The 17,821-nt window shown below is 41.2% G+C and overlaps 1 protein-coding gene across 1 annotated transcript in view; it reads left to right on the top strand.

Annotated features, from left to right (window-relative positions):
• The first annotated feature begins 4,322 nt into the window (after positions 1-4,322).
• Positions 4,323-17,821, top strand: part of LOC112586228 (elongin BC and Polycomb repressive complex 2-associated protein-like) — a 35,351-nt gene continuing 21,852 nt past the window's right edge. The window contains exons 1-3 of the mRNA XM_045166238.1: positions 4,323-4,478; positions 9,339-10,004; positions 12,802-12,903. Coding sequence (XP_045022173.1) covers positions 4,323-4,478; positions 9,339-10,004; positions 12,802-12,834 — 855 coding nt within the window. The 3' untranslated portion in view covers positions 12,835-12,903. The remainder of the gene's footprint in view (positions 4,479-9,338; positions 10,005-12,801; positions 12,904-17,821) is intronic.

Raw genomic sequence — 17,821 nt, 5'->3', positions numbered from 1 at the left:
TGTTGATTATTTAATCTGTCCTGCATATTTACAAATACTTGGCATTATTTGTATAAATAATTTCATGATTCTTCTAAAAAATAATTAATCCCCCTATCTGTTTACTTTTGACTATTCTATAGTCACTCTAGAATTATTTATATTCTTAAGTATGTTTGATAAGTGCTTAATAAGCCAATATTTAATTAGTGAAAATTATACTTGGAAATATTGTAAGGAATCTTCTGTATTCAGATTTTAAAACTTTCTTATTTTAATAAGAATTTTATCAGTTGATGGAAATAATTTTTACCTATATTCAAAGTCAGGAAATAAAGTGCTTTTCTTCTGTACCAAAATTTTGTTAAAGAAAACCTGATTCTATAATTATTATAGTAATTTTTGCAATCTGTAAGAAATCTGTAATTTGTGAGAATATATCCTTTATCTTCATTATACATCTTTTTCCAAGGGTGGATTGTAAGTACAACATAGTTTTATGGGAAACTATTGTTGACAGCAAGTTTAAAAGCCAGGAGTAAGAAAAATTACACAGCACTAAATTATTCTGAAATTTTGTGTCAACATGGTGCAATTAAATATACATAAATGTATGGTAGCTACATATCTTTGCCATAAACAGATTATTACTGTACATAACTCTGGTTTCAGTTTGGTTCAGTCACTCAGTGGTGTCTGACTCTGACTCCATGGACTGCAGCACGCCAGGCTTCCCTGCCCATCACCAACCCCTCAGAGATTGCTCAAACTCATGTCCATCAAGTCAGTGATGCCATCCAACCATCTCATCCTCTGTCATCCCCTTCTCCTCCTGCCCACAATCTTCCCCAGCATCAGGGTCTTTTTGAATGAGTCAACTCTTTGCATGAGGTGGCCAAAGTATTGGAGTTTCAGCTTCAACATCAGTCCTTCCAATGAACACCCAGGACTGATTTCCTTTAGGATGGACTGGTTGGATCTCCTTGCAGTCCAAGGGACTCTCAAGAGTCTTCTCCAACCCCACAGTTCAAAAGCATCAATTCTTTGGCACTCAGCATTCTTTATAGTCCTGGCCTCTTTTTCTTTGGAGACCAGTGGGATTTGATTACAGAACTTCCACAGGACTAGGGAAACAGACTCTTGCAGGGCACCAACAAAATCTTGTGTGCACCAGGAGCTGGGAGAAAGGAGCAGTGTCCCCACAAGAGACTGAGCCAGACTTGCCTGTGCATCCAGGAGTGTCAGGTGGTACACATACTAGTATATGTATGTATACTCATAAATGTATACACATATATTTAAATGTATCTATATCTCTGTATCTGTTAAACTAAACATACATTTGTATTGACATGTCTGATTCTAATGCAGAACTTTCATATATATTTTAGCATTTTATGGTACTTTATTGTAAAAAAGAAAACTGGCTTCCATCTGCAATATTTTTTTAAATACTATTTGAACCATATTATACATATAAAGTAGAATCAGAATTGCTAAATCGTAGCCCTGTGATGAATAACTTTTCCAATTAGAGTACAAATTTTGCTCATAGTATTTTATGTTTTTAACCTTATAATACCTGAGAAAACTTTTCCAGAGTTGTGTAGTTTAGCTTATTTACTCTCCATCCACTTCTGTGAGGTTATGTTGTATATTTGCAATAGGGCTAAATTTATTTGTCACAATCTGCATTCCATCCTGCCTTCCCTACATCCTGATTTTTTTTTTCATTTTATATACTGTAAACGTCACTCTTTGGGGCTTCCCTGATGGCTCAGCAGGTAAAGAATCTACCTGCAATGCAAGAGAAACACGAGAAACACAGGTTTGAGCTCTGGGTTGGGAAGATCCCCTGCAGAAGGAAATGGCAACCCACTCTAGCATTCTTGCCTGTAAAATCCCATGGACAGAGGAGCCTGGTGGGCTATGGTCAATGGGGTCACAAAGATTTGGACACGACTGAGCAACTAAGCATGCAGGGCTTCCCTGGTAGCTCAGTGGTAAAGAATTTGTCTGCCAATGCCAGAGACAGGATTTCGATCCCTGATCCAGGAAGATCCCACATGCCCTGGAACAAATAAGCCTGTGTACCATAATTACTAAGCCTGTGTTCCAGAACCCAGGAACAACAACTACTGAGCCCACATGCCCCAAGTGCCACACCTCCTGAAGCCCATGCCCTAGAGCCTGTGTTCTGTAACAAGAGAAGCCACCAAGATGAGAAGCCCACACATCAAAACTAGAGAGCAGCCCCTGCTCTCTTTAACTGGAGAAAAGCCTGCACAGCAAGGAAGACACAGTACAGCCAAAAAAAAAAAAAAACAAAAAACAAAAAACAGAGAGAGAGAGAGAGAAAAAGTCACTGTTTATAGTGTACAGCTCTATGGGTTTTGAATGACGAACCATCATACATCCATAGAGTAATATAATGGATAGTCCCCAAACCCTACAAATTTCATTTTGAGCCCACCTTGCATAGATATAATCACTTTCCCCCACCCCTTGGAAACCCCTTATATATTTCCTTTTCCTGCATTTCTGCCTTTTCTAAAAGGCCACATGAATGAAACAATATAATATGTAGTATTTGGGGTGTTTATAATTCTTGTCTAAACTTGCAAATTTTAGGGAAGTTAGACAAAAAGCGAACTGAACTTATAGGCTACTGTACATTCAGGACATCATCTTGCCTACATCATCTGTTTTTGATCAGAATTTTCTTTCTACTCTCATTCTACTATCTCTTCTTTTTTCAAAAAAGTTGTGATAGTCAGCATGTTGCAGGAAGTTAAGTTTCTGTTTGACATGTATGCTGTTGAGATGAGATTAGAGGTGATGAAAAATGGCACAAATTAATTTTTTCCAAGCAATTTTGTGCATCTTCTCAGAAATTTCAAAACCAGAATGAATTTTTTTCCTAAAACTTTGATAAAATTGGGATTTCTTTCCACTTTCAAAATTTTGATCATCATGGATGATCTTCTACTAGTAGCAGAGGTCACATTTTCTTATCTCATATTTTCAATCAACCAGAGTTTAAGAGTTTGTAAGATAAGTCCCACCAAGTGATGGTAATATTCTAATTAATGAGCTAACTGAACAAATGAGCCAAACAAGTGGGTGCTGCTCAATTAATGAGGCTTCTCTGTTTCTAATTGAACTAGAGGCTGTGCTGGCTACAGTGGTTTAGAAGAATGCCATGTTCCTATACACCCTTCTATTATGTACCCCTCCCACCAAGTTCAGGCCTCCTAGTCTGTGGGGAGTCTGGACACAAGGCTCTGAGTGTCAGAGGAAAACCTGTGATAGTATTCCTGAGCTGTTAGCTCCCAGGGGAAATAGATTGGGGATCATGCCCTTTTATCTAAGTGACTTCTTTCAATTTCCTGTTTTTTCATTATTATGTTTTCCTTTGGTTGTAGATGTTATGTAGTACCATATTGGCTGTTGACCTTTTCTGTTCTTAAGAACCATGTTCTGTTCACAGTTTTAACTCCCTGTGTGTCACCCTCTCTTGACTGCTCCTCAAACAGTAACTTTCTGTCTTCTGGTGATTAAGTAACACCTCCTGGCCTCCTGGCTAGGCTACCATCCTCAGATATCAATAAGCCCAGCTCTGTGTTCACCTCTGCTGCTACTAACACATGTCTATAGAGGATCCAATAAGCATCTCAGTGATGTTAGTGTTCCTCTCACTGTACATTCCTGATGGCCTTCATTGAGTAGCGCTTTGTCCAGCCCTCAGATGGAACACAATTCACTGGTGGGTGTTCTGGCCTCAGATTCACCCCAGCACAGCAATCCCATCTCCTTCAACCTCTTTAGTTCCTTCTCTGAATCTGCCAGAGCAACCTAGGTATTCCCACTTGACTGAACATTCAGTTCAGTTCAATTCAGTCGCTCAGTCGTGTCTGACTCTTTGTGACCCCATGGACAGCAGTACACCAGGCTTCCCTGTTCATCACCAACTCCCAGAGCTTGCTCAAACTCAGTCCATCAAGTCAGTGATGCCATCCAAGCATCTCATCTTCTGTCGTCCCCTTTTCCTCCTGTCTTCAAGCTTTTCCAGCATCAGGGTCTCTTCCAATGAGTCAGTTCTTTGCATCAGGTGGCCAAAGTATTGGAGTTTCAGCTTTAGCATCATTCCTTCCAATAAACATTCAGGACTGATGTCATTGAGGATTGACTGATTTGATCTCCTTGCAGTCCAAGGGACTCTCAAGAGTCTTCTCCAACATGATAGTTAAAAAGCATCAATTCTTCAATGCTCAGCTTTAGTCATCACTTTCTAAGAGACATGCTAGCAATGAGTTCACCTCTCCCCTTGGGTTCTTCCTAGGATGGTAAATCTTATGTCCCAAGAAACTGCCTCCACGTCAATGAATTCTTATTCGGTCTTAGATGTTTTGGCCGCCGTGATCAAGCACCTGGATGAACTCACTTGGCTTCTGCCTGTTGATGCTGATTCTTTCAATTCCTCTAGTCTTTCAAATCAGGTGCAACATGCCTCTTTCAGGTTATGGTGGGATTTATTCTGAGATAAGGGCCTTTACAGCCAAAACAGTAGGTGAGTGAAACTTCTAAAGGGGTACACGTTCACTGGTAGAGGAGAGACTCTGCAGTATTTTCCAGTAGAGGTGAAGCATACTATCTTTTCTTTCAAAAGGGAGGACTTCCCTCACAGCTCAGTTGGTAAAGAATCCACCTGCAATGCAGGAGACCATAGTTGGATTCCTGGGACAGGATGATCTGTCAGAAAACTGATAGGCTACCCACTCCAGTATTCTTGGGCTTCCCGTGTGGCTCAGCTGGTAAAGAATCTATCTGCAATGTGGGAGACCTGTGTTCGATCCCTGAGTTGGGAAGATCCCCTGGAGAAGGGAAAGACTACCCACTTCAGTATTCTGGCCTAGAGATTTCCATGGACTATATAGTCCATGGGGTCACAAAGAGTCAGACAGGATTGAGCAACTTTCACTTTTCACACATGGTGGTGGGCACCTTTGTAAGATCTGAGGGTCCAGGTGGTTTACAAAGCCAATATCCTCAGGAGCAACCATCTACATTTCAGGATCTATATTTGAGGATCCCCAATTTTTTCCCCTCCTGGTACCCTAATACAGACATGCAGTGGCTAAGATTTAAACATCTCTGTGTCATTTCAGTATTCTTGCCTTGAGAACCCCATGAAAAGTATGAAAAGGCAAAATGATAGGATAATGAAAGAGGAACTCTCCAGGTCGGTAAGTGCCCAATATGCTACTGGAGATCAGTGGGGAAATAACTCCAGAAAGAATGAAGGGATGGAGCCAAAGCAAAACAATACCCAGTTGTGGATGTGACTGGTCATAGAAGCAAGGTCCAATGCTGTAAAGAGCAATATTGCATAGGAACCTATGTCAGGTCCTTGAATCAAGGCAAATTGGAAGTGGTCAAACAAGAGATGGCAAGAGTGACATTGACATTCTAGGAATCAGCAAACTAAAATGGACTGGAATGGGTGAATTTAACTCAGATGACCATTATATCTACTACTGCGGGCAGGAATCACTCAGAAGAAATGGAGTAGCTATCATGGTCAACAAAAGAGTCCAAAATGCAGTACTTGGATGCAATCTCAACAATGACAGAATGGTCTCTGTTCGTTTCCAAAGCAAACCAATCAATATCATGTTAACCCAAACCTATGCCCCAACCAGTAACACTGAAGAAGCTGAAGTTGAACGGTTCTATGAAGACCTATAAGAACTTTTAGAACTAACACCCAAGAAAGATGTCCTTTTCATTATAGGGGACTGGAATGCAAAAGTAGGAAGTCAAGAAACACCTGGAGTAACAGGCAAATTTGGCCCTGGTGTATGGAATGAAGCAGGGCAAAGGCTAATAGATTTTTACCAAGAGAACACACTGGTCATAGCAAACACGCTTTTCCAACAACCCAAGAGAGGACTCTACACATGGACATCACCATATGGTCAACACCAAAATCAGATTGATTATATTCTTTACAGTCAAAGAAGGAGAAGCTCTATACAGTCAGCAAAAGCAAGACTGGGGGCTGACTGTGGCTCAGATCATGAACTCCTTATTGCCAAATTCAGACATAAATTGAAGAAAGTAGGGAAAACCACTAGACCATTCAGTTATGACTTAAATCAAATCCCTTATGATTATACAGTGGAAGTAAGAAGTAGATTTAAGGAAATAGATCTGATAGAGTGCGTGATGAATTATGGATGGAGGTTCTTGACATTGTACAGGAGACGGGGATCAAGACCATCCCCTTGAAAAAGAAATGCAAAAAAGCAAAATGGCTGTCTGAGGAGGCCTTACAAATAGCTGTGAAAAGAAGAGGAGCGAAAAACAAAGGAGAAAAGGAAAGATATAAGCATATGAATGCAGGGTTCCAAAGAATAGCAAGAAGAGATAAGAAAGCCTTCCTCAGTGATCAATGCAAAGGAATAGAGGAAAACAATAGAATGGGAAAGACTAGAGATCTCTTCAAGAAAATTAGAGAAAGCAAGGGAACATTTCATGCAAAGATAGGCTCAATAAAGTACAGAAATGGTATGGACCTAACAGAAGCAGAAGATATTAAGAAGAGGTGGCAAGAATACACAGAAGAACTGTATAAAAAAGATCTTCAAAACGCAGATAATCACAATGGTGTGATCACTCACCTAGAGCCAGATATCCTGGAATGTGAAGTCAAGTGGGCCTTAGAAAGCATCACTACGAGCAAAGCTAGTGGAGGTGATGGAATTCCAGTTGAGCTATTTCAAATCCTAAAAGATGCTGCTGTGAAAGTGTTGTACTCAATGGCCACAGGACTGGAAAAGATCAGTTTGCATTCCAATCCCAAAGAAAGGCAATGCCAAAGAATGCTCAAACTACCACACAATTGTACTCATCTCACATGCTAGTAAACTAATGCTCAAAATTCTCCAAGCCAGGCTTCAGCAATATGTGAACCGTGAACTTCCAGGTGTTCAACCTGGTTTTAGAAAAGGCAGAGGAACCAGAGATCAAAGTGCCAACATCCGCTGGATCATGGAAAAAGCAAGCAAGTTCCAGAAAAACATCTATTTCTGCTTTATTGACTATGCCAAAGCCTTTGACTGTGTGGATCACAAGAAACGGTGGAAATTCTGAAAGAGATGGGAATACCAGACCACATGACCTGCCTCTTGAGAAACCTGTATGCAGGTCAGGAAGCAACAGTTAGAACTGGACATGGAACAATAGACTGGTTCCAAATAGGAAAAGGAGTACATCAAGGCTGTATATTGTCACCCTGCTTATTTAACTTATATGCAGTGTACATCCGAGAAGGCAATGGCACCCCACTCTAATACTCTTGCCTGAAAAAGCCCATGGATGGAGGAACCTGGTAGGCTGCAGTCCATGGGGTCGCTAAGAGTCGGACACGACTGAGCAACTTCACTTTCACTTTCCACTTTCCACTTTCATGCATTGGAGAAGGAAATGGCAACCCACTCCAGTGTTCTTGCCTGGAAAATCCCATGGACGTTGGAGCCTGAAGGGCTGCCATCTATGGGGTCACACAGAGTCGGACACGACTGAAGCGACACAGCAGCAGCAGCAGTGTACATCATGGGAAATGCTAGGCTGGAAGAATCACAAGCTGGAATCAAGATTGCCGGGAGAAATATTAATAACCTCAGATATGCAGATGACACCATCTTTATTGCAGAAAGTGAAGAGGAAGTAAAAAGTCTCTTTGAAAGCGAAAGAGTAGAGTGAAAATGTTGGCTTAAAGCTCAACATTCAGAAAATGAAGATCATGGCATCTGGTCCCATCACTTCATGGGAAATAGATCGGGAAACAGTAGAAACAGTGTCAGACTTTATTTGTGGGGGCTCCAAAATCACTGCAGATGGTAACTGTAGCCATGAAATTAAAAGACGCTTACTCCTTCGAAGGGAAGTTATGACCAACCTAGGTAGCATATTAAAAAGCAGAGACATTACTTTGCCAACAAATGTCTGTCTAGTCAAGGCTATGGTTTTCCCAGTGGTCGTGTATGGATGTAAGAGTTGGACTGGGAAGAAAGCTGAGCGCCGAAGAATTGATGCTTTTGAACTGTGGTGTTGGAGAAGACTCTTGAGAGTCCCTTGAACTGCAAGGAGATCCAGCCAGTCCATTCTAAAGGAGACCAGTCCTGGGTATTCATTGGAAGGACTGATGCTAAAGCTGAAACTCCAGTACTTTGGCCACCTCATGCGAAGAGTTGACTCATTGGAAAAAACCCTGATGCTGGGAGGGATTGGGGGCAGGAGGAGAATGGGACGACAGAGGATGAGATGGCTGGATGGCATCACCGACTCGATGGGCATGAGTTTGGGTAAACTCCGAGTGTTAATGGACAGGGAGGCCTGGGGTGCTGCCATTCATCGGGTCGCAAAGAGTTGGACATGACTGAGCGACTGAACTGAACTGAACTGGTGTGACTTTAATTTGTAGGGCATACAGAGTTCCAGAACTAAATGTTTGTATTTAATATCCCAGACTTGGAACATATTAGTATCTCTGAAATAATCCCTATTACTAGGAAAACTAGGTACTTCCACTGAACAGGTCAGGGTCATGTGCACTGGCGTCAGAACAGTAGTTAGCATCACTTGAAGCATATATGCACAGAGTGGGGGATGAGTCCTTATTTCCAAGGAAAATCTAGGTATTGTTTCCATAAAAGGAGGTTAGTGCTAAGCAGCAAACCTACAAATGTCAAAAGAAAACCTTACCGCAGGTTGATTCCTATTTATTAAATATTTATACCTTCAGAGTTATTTGGAATCAAAATGAGAATTAAAAAAAGAAAGATGCCTAATGAAGCACAAATCTGGGGCAGCAAAACCTCATGTTTTAGATCCAAAAATGTTTTTTCAGTTGCAGTCCTTCCACTTATCTTCTAGAGCCTGGAACACCTGACTCTTCAGGAAACTGGAGAATAGAGGGAAGAGCCTCATTTATAGACAGACTCTCACCAGTGGTTCATCCATTAATTCACGGAGACCATCAGCTCTGAGCCTACAATGGGATGGCGGTGCAGAGCTCAATTGGTACATCTAAACTCACCTCAGTCCCAATCCTGGTGGAGCTCTCAGCCTGTCCAGAAGTTGTGCACGAGGAAAGAAAAGGTCCAGAAAGGAAGTGAAAGCAGACAGGAGGCAGTAATTACGGATAAATTATGCCGAGACCAAGTGACAGAATCTCTATACTGTGCTGCTAATTGTTACATTACATGAAGCATAGGAGTAATTGTGACTATCCCACCCACTGTGCTGAGGAGCTAGGTGGGAGTAGATATCCTTGTATGTGAACAACTTTGGAGCCCTCCGAAAAGCCGCCCTTCATCGTCTCAGAGACTCGCACCCACTTTCCAGGAGGCGAGACCTGGCTTTTACTTCGCGGCCACCACCAACATGCCTGCAATCTGGTCGGATCCCGCAGGCCAGAGTGGGACGCCCGCGACCCGACACCCAGGCTGGAGACAGGAGGATCGGCGGGGCTAACCCGGGTGGGAGGCTTGGGAGGATGGAGGCGCCCCCCGACTGCCGCCTCCTCCCCTTCCCCGGGTGGGCGGGCGCGCGCGGGCCTGGAGCGGGGAGGCGGCGTGAGGGCAGCAGCGTCGCGGGTGGGCGGGTTCCGGGGCCGCGGAGCGCGTCGGGCGCTCCCGCCGCGATCGCCCCGCGGCCGCTCCTGCCCGGCGCCACCCAGGCTCCCGGACCCGCGAGGCGCCCGTCAGTGGCGGCCGCGGGGACCCGGGCGCGCGAGGGGAAGGGCCGCCCTCGCGTCGCCCCGCCCGGATCATGGCCCTGCGTGGCCCCCGAGCGCCGCCCTGACGGGGCTACCGCGAGGAGCCGCGGAGGCCGAGGACCCGGGAAGCAGGATCCCGTGGACGCCCGCAGCCCGAGGGAATCGCCAGAGACCAGGCGGTCCTCGCCCAGACACCCTCCCCCTGAGACTTGGAACGCGGACACCAGAGGCCGCGCGCAAGTTCAGGACAAGTTTCTCGCGGTTTAAAGGGGTCCTGAGACTGACTCTCATTAAGCTTTTCCTTTCTTGTTTAAATAATTCTGTTTAGACCAAGAGGAAATGCTTCCTTGAAGTATTTTGGGTTGAAAACATTGTCCTGAAAGTTTTTGTTTGTTGAGGTTGTGTATGTATATTTGTTAACTTTCTATGTAATAAAAACCCTTAAAATATTAAAGGCACATTACAGCATCACTGTGGCGCTTGGGCATCTTCTTAGCAAGTTAGGCCTTCTCTTTCCAGGTGTGGGATCAAAGCCAGTCCCTCACGGAAAGGTTTTGCTTGTTAGCTTCTGGGCCCTGAGTCTCACCAGGTGCTTGAACCTCGTGTGGCTGATTTTAGTAACATATTACCTCGAGGTTCTGGGGTCCCGTGGAGCTGCTTGTGAACTTTGTTTCCAAAGGGCCTAGGCCGGTGGGGGCGGATAGTGCAGCTGTCTGCTCTGTTTTGCATGGCTTACAATTTACTAAAGTGCCAGTATCAGCTGCGTGAAGTTTAGCTTCAATTGCGTGCCAAGTCTCTACAGTCCTGTCCGACTCTTTGCGATCTCATGGACTGTAGCCTGCCAGACGCCTCTGTTCATAGGATTCTCCAGGCAAGAATTCTGGAGTGGGTTGCCATTCCTTTCTCTAGGGCATCGTACCGACCCAGGGATCACATCCGAGTCTCATAGGTCGTAAGTGTGCCCATTTATTTGGTCTTTCCAATAGTAATGACTAGTAAGCATGTTAACTTTTGAAAGAAGTGGAGTACCTGTGTTTTTCTTGTTTAGTTACTGAGACAATTTCCAAGTTGACCAAATAGCTAATCCTGTTCTCTTAGTTGAAATAGTTTAAATTACATCAAACAAAATAAAACAAACACCTCTTATCTTAGTGAATTATCTGTAAGTTTCCCTTTTTGCACCATTCCAGCCTTGTGAAGAGGGAGGACCCCCTTTTAATTAAGAGCTTTGTCAAAAACTTGTAATTATCCCTTAATAAGTTTGTTAAACTAAGTCCTCTGCCACTTGAGGGTCTCGAGCTGTGTAACAGATACCAAGGATTCCTGCTCGACACTGCATTTTAAAATCTTTTTCAATTAGTTCCTCTTACAGGGAACTCATTTGAATCTCAAATTTAGTTAGGACTGAACTTCTACTTCTCTTTTTATAAACAATTGTAATATAGTAACATATGCAGTCTGGAAGGATTTTGAGGAAAGTACTTTTAAAAATTGGAAATCAGATCAGATCAGTCGCAGAGTCGTGTCCGACTCTTTGCGACCCCATGAATCCCAGCACTCCAGGCCTCCCTGTCCATCACCAACTCCCGGAGTTCACTGAGACTCATGTCCATTAAGTCAGTGATGCCATCCAGCCATCTCATCCTCTGTCGTCCCCTTCTCCTCTTGCCCCCAATTCCTCCCAGCATCAGAGTCTTTTCCAATGAGTCAACTCTTCCATGAGGTGGCCAAAGTACTGGAGTTTCAGCTTTAGCATCATTCCTTCCAAAGAAATCCCAGGGCTAATCTTCAGAATGGACTGGTTGGATCTCCTTGTAGTCCAAGGGACTCTCAAGAGTCTTCTCCAACACCACAGTTCAAAAGCATCAATTCTTCAGTGCTCAGCCTTCTTTACAGTCCAACTCTCACATCCATACATGACCACAGGAAAAACCATAGCCTTGACCAGACGAACCTTTGTTGGCAAAGAAATGTCTCTGCTTTTGAATATGCTATCTAGGTTGGTCATAACTTTCCTTCCAAGGAGTAAGCGTCTTTTAATTTCATGGCTGCAGTCACCATCTGCAGTGATTTGACGAACTCCTTTTCCTGTTTGGAACCAGTCTGTTGTTCCATGTCCAGTTCTAACTGTTGCTTCCTGACCTGCATACAAATTTCTCAAGAGGCAGATCAGGTGGTCTGGTATTCCCATCTCTTTCAGAATTTTCCACAGTTTATTGTAATCCACACAGTCAAAGGCTTTGACATAGTCAATAAAGCAGAAATAGATGTTTTTCTTATGTTAAAATGCTAATACTTAAATATTGATTCAAATGAAACTGATCACAAACATTCTTTCTTTGCTCTAAGCAAGCCATACTATAATAGAATATTTTTTAAGAGGATTTCCCAAAAGTCTACATAAAACATGCATGTTCACCTTTCCTGGACTTCAAATATGAAATAGATATCCTTAAAAATAAGATTATGCCAAGAGGCTTCTCTACCAGAAATCTCTTTTATTCCCGTATTCTTAGAGTATCTACCTTCCCCATGATATGCTTATTATTTGTCTTAAAAACATTTAACAACAACAACAAAAAAGAATAGGCTCTCTTCTCAAGTATGTAAAATCTTGACTCAGAACTCAAAAAGTATTTAAAACTTTTATTTGGCTTGTTTAAAAAGAAGGAATCTTAAAATAATAAAATATCTTAGGAGAGCACTTGTGTTTTGTGAAGGGATTTGTTATTATTTAATTTTGTTGATTTACAATATTGCATTTTCTTTTAGCTATTTCCTGGGAGTGGGAAGTAGTATTTCTGAGAACTATAGCAAATACCTGAGTAATTTTGATAAAATTAATAGTGATTTTTAATGATAGTTGGGAAAGTATTTTAATTTTTTTCCTGGACCACATGTCATACAGATGAAGTTTATGATGAATTGGAATTGAAATATCCAATGGTTGATGTCATTTTGGGGAAATTGTAACTTTAGTTGTTTGTTTGTTTTTTTTTTTAATTAGGGGATTGTTTGACTTTATAACTTGCTTGCAGTTGCACTGTGCCTTAGCAGCCCTTTGGTGCTGAAGACCAATAACTTACAGCTGCAATTCTTCTGACACCCACTCCACAAACAAACTTCAGGTCTTTCTCAAGGTAAATTGCTGTTTTTGTTCCAGTATTTGTGTGTGCCAGTTAATTAATGTGTTTAATTATTTAATGTGATGCTATATTTGGTTCCTAGCTTTACTTTTTTTTGTTTATTTGTCACTAACAAAGTTTCTGAGTGATGTTTGCCAAACTCCATGTTTCCCATAGGCCTTGTAGTTTATATTGCAAGATTTTGTAGTTTGATGATTTTTTTTTTTTTTTTTTTTTTTTTAGCATTGCATGTGTCAGATTCTGGCAGAACTGACTGTATATGTTTACACAGGTACTTTATATGATCTGAAATATATAATTTGTGGAATAAATGATGTAATTATACCCATTGTAATGCTGAAATGTAATATCTGTTTTAGTTAGCATTGTATATCAAACAATCCTAGAACTTGGTAGCTAAAATTAAATTAAAAGTAAATGAAAAGCTTAGTAGCTTTCAGTATCTCCTGGTTCAGTGGCTTGGCTGGGCTCAGCTGGGCAGTTCTGCTGCTGCTCTCCCTTGGGGTCTCATATGGTTATAATCAGATGGCAGCTGGGGCTGGAGGCATCTGAGGGCAGCCGGCAGGTTATAATGACAGTGTGTTCCTCTTTCTCTCTAAGTAGCCCACGGGCCTTTTCTGTCCGTCCTGTGTTTCCCTGTGTTACCCTTGACAGAGTAGCCACATTTCTTACTCAGGGTAATCAAGAAGCTACAGAAATGGGAAATGGCAGGCATTCTTAAGCCTTAGACCTGGGATCAGCACAGCATAACTTTCCCCACCTCAATCGGCTAAGCAATTACAGGGCCTGCCCCAACACCAGAGAGGAGAAATCATCACTGTCTTTTGATGGGGAAAATAGCAAAGTATCTATGACTGTCTTTAATCCACCACAATATTCTTCACTAATAGTTTTTTAGAGGAATATTATAAGATTTTAGAACCAGAAAACTCTTAGGAATTATTTCATCTAACATCATCAATTTACATGAAAGGGTATAGGAGCAAAATAAAAGACCTGGAGATGTAACCCTTTCTTATTGTTTTAAATGTCTCAGAACCCATAGAAATCTGCTTGGATATGGTTTCTGACTAGCTTGTTAGAAACATGCCTGCATTTTCCAAAAGCCACTAAGACTTGAAAAATATTTTAAATCATGACAGAACAAGATATTTGTGGATATCAAGAAAGATTATTTTCGAATAATTATTTTGCCTTCTTTAAAAACACACACATCAACACAGAGAGATAGAATTTTATGAGAGTGAATCTAAAATAAATCTTTTATTCCTAAGGAATATGTGACACCTTCATGGTGTCACAATACCAAGTTCATTGTGCCTTAGGTAATGTTTGACCCTTCACTTCATCTCACCCCAAAAAATGTCTTTAAGAGACATTTTTGTAAATAATGTGTAAATATACACTGTGTACATATGTACTTAAACAATAAATTAGGATGAAGAACCTGTTTTTATTACCAAAAGTTACTTTTCTAATTAAAGCAATCAGGATGATACTTTTTTTTGTGCCTGAAATTAAAAATACATGTACTGAAATAGCTCACTGTATATACAAATTAACAGGAAAAAATTCTGTTGGTTTAAGTGAGGCACATAATGAAATGTTTTCAGACCTTCCTGATCTTCAGTATGTCTATCCATTTCAGTTTAGCTCTCTCTGCCCACCCCTCTTTCTTAAACTGGTGTAATCATCTTGTAACTTTTACATCAATTATGCCAATTTTAAAACACCAGTGGAATTCTCCCCTTTCTCTGTGTTTCTCTTTAGCTGCCTTCTTTCACTCCCAGGTGTTTTAATTCTGACAGCAGTTCTTCCCTTTCTGCTTAGACTCCTCTTCCTTATTTATGTTTATTTACTATATTCTATTTGTTTCTCAAAAAATCAAAATATATTTGTTACCTTTTTATTTTTGGAACTCTTAATTGTCCATTTTTCTGTTTGGGTTTTTCTTTTTCTTATTAGTTTGTTAATCTATTCATGAGGAAAAAAGTACATTAATTGAAATAATAGTAGTTGCTTACTTTTCCTAGTATTTTTCTTCATTCTTACAAGTAAATAATTCTTATGAATTCAGATCTCTGCTGTTAATAATTAGTGTTTCTTTTTTACGTGTTATACCATAAATAGAATGGTATGATTTTCAGCTAATAAATGAAGCTCTAATGCCTGTGCCTTCAGAGAACTCTGCAAATCTGCATATTTTGTAAAACAAAATAGATGTAAGGACATCTCACTGATGTTGTAGAGAAAGGCTTAGGGAACCTGACTCTGTGACCCCATGGACTGTAGCTCCTCTGTCCTAGTATTCTCCAGGCAAGAGTACTCGAGTGGGTTGCGATTTCCTTCTCCAGGGGATCTTCCAACCCAGGGATGGAACACAGATCTCCTGCATTGCAGGCAGATTCTTCACCATCTGAGCCAGCAGGGAAGCCCCCATGTAAAACTGTACATTATGCAAAACAAGCTAGATGTAAAGAAATCTCACTGATGTTACAGAGAAAAGCTTAGGCAACCTATTTTAGAAATGCTAGGTCTCAGATCTTATGTTCCTTTTCCACTTGTGTTCCTGTTTGTAGCACCTCTATGATGGCAGTTTAATGGTCCTGTGACTTTTCAGACAGTTATAGTGCTGGGTCTGATCCCTTTGTGAAAATGGAAATGTAAATAGTCTTACCTCCTCCAATCTGCCCTTTGTATCCCTGGTACCCCATCTGCAGCATATGGAAAATATTTGAAAAAAATTCCAAGAAAGTTCCAAAAGGCAAAACAAATTTATAACCAGGTAACTATTTATTTTGTATTTACAATTATTTACACAGCATGTATATTGTATTAGGTATTATAATCTAGAGAGATTTAAATATATGGGAGGATGTATGTAGGTTATATGCAAACATTGCACCATTTGAGACTTGAGCATGTGTGGATTTTAGTACCCTTAGAGGCTTTTGAAACCAATTCTTCATGATTACTTAGGAACTACTGTACTTCACCTAGTTCATAAAAGTGTAATGAGCCCATGGTTGGGAAAGCACTTTATAAATTAAAGGCCATCATTCATGTCATTTTCAATTCCTTTGCTTACAAGATGTGAACAATTCTATATAATAATTTCTAAAGTTTCTACCAGTTTACACTATGTGAAATTCTCTAAAATGTTACTAAGGGAACCCAGCACACATTCATTTGAACTTAGTAATTGGATGGTAAATTCGAGTGAGCAGAACACCTTCTCTGAGAGTTAGAATCCCCATTATCTACGTGATAATACAATTATCTACCCCAAAGTTCCATGGTAAGCTTTGCCTAAACAAAGGACATTTTGTGACAAGAATGGTTGGCCTTCTCAATTTCAGCCTCTTCATTATGCAATGGACATAATAGTAAGACTGTTTTCTCTGAATAACTTATCATCTGTCAGTATTAGGACCTTTGGGCTTACCAGGTGGCCCTGGTGGGAAAGAGCTGCCTGCCAGTGCAGGAGACATAAGTAGACAAGGGTTGGATCCCTGGATCTGGAAGATCCCCTGAAGGAGGCCGTGTCAAACCACTCCAGTATTCTTACCTGGAGAATCCAAACGACAGAGAAGGCTGCTAGGCGGTAGTCCATAGGAACACAAAGAGTCGGACACAGCTGGAACAACTTAGCACATAACACACAATCAGTTCAGTTCAGTTGCTCATTCATGTCCGACTGTTTGCCACCCCATGGACAGCAGCATGCCAGAATTCCCTGTCTGTCATCAACTCCTGGAGCTTGCTCAAACTCATGTCCATTGGGTCAGTGATGCCATCCAAGCATCTCATCCTCTGTCATCCCCTTCTCCTTCCTTCCTTCAGTCTTTCCCAGCATCAGGGTCCTTTCAAATGAGTCAGTTCTTTGCATCAGGTGGCCAAAGTATTGGAGTTTCAGCTTTAGCATTAGTCATTCCAATGAATATTCAGGACTGATTTCCTTGAGGATTGACTGGTTGGATCTCCTTGCAGCCCAAGGGACTTTCAAGCGTCTCCTCCAACACCACAGTTCAAAAGTATCAATTCTTTGGCACTCAGCTTTTTTATAGTCCAACACTCATATCCATACATGACTACTGGAAAAACCATAGCATTGACTAGGTGGACCTTTGTTTACAAAATAATGTCTCTGCTTTTTAATATGCTTTTTAGGTTGGTCATAACTTTTCTTCCAAGGAGCAAGCGTCTTTTAATTTCATGGCTGCAGTCATCATCTGCAGTGATTTTGGAGCCCAAGAAAATAAAGTCTCTCACTATTTCCATTGTTTCTCCATCTATTGGCCATGGAGTAATGGGACCAAATGCCATGACCTTAGTTTTCTGAATATTGAGTTTTAAGCCAGCTTTTTCACTCTCCTCTTTCACTTTCATCAAGAGGCTTTTTAGTTCCTCTTCACTTCCTGCTGTAAGGGTGGTGTCATCTGCCTATCTGAGGTTATTGATATTTTTCCCAGCAATCTTGATTCCAGCTTGTTTTTGCTTCATCCACCCTGGCATTTCTCATGATGTACTCTGCATATAAGTTAAATAAGCAGGGTGACAATATACATCCTTGATGTACTCCTTTTCCTATTTGGAACCAGTCTGTTGTTCCAGGTCTGGTACTAACTGTGGCTTCTTGACCTGCATACAGGTTTTTTAGGAGGCAGATAAGGTGGTCTGGTATTCCCATCTCTTCAAGAATTTTTCACGGTTTGTTGTGATCTCATAGTCAAAGGCTTTGGCATAATCAGTAAAGCAGAAGTAGATGTTTTTCTGGAACTCTCTTGTTTTTTTCTGTGATCCAGTGGATGTTGGCAATTTGATCTCTGGTTCCTCTCCCTTTTATAAATGCAGCTTGAACATATGGAAGTTTATTGTTCATGTACTGTTGAAGCCTGAGTTGGAGAATTTT

The sequence above is a fragment of the Bubalus bubalis genome, chromosome 7 (genome assembly GCF_019923935.1).
Source record: "Bubalus bubalis isolate 160015118507 breed Murrah chromosome 7, NDDB_SH_1, whole genome shotgun sequence".
NCBI lineage: Eukaryota > Metazoa > Chordata > Mammalia > Artiodactyla > Bovidae > Bubalus > Bubalus bubalis.
Note: the sequence above shows the minus strand (reverse complement) of the source record. Positions and strands in the feature narration are given on the sequence as shown.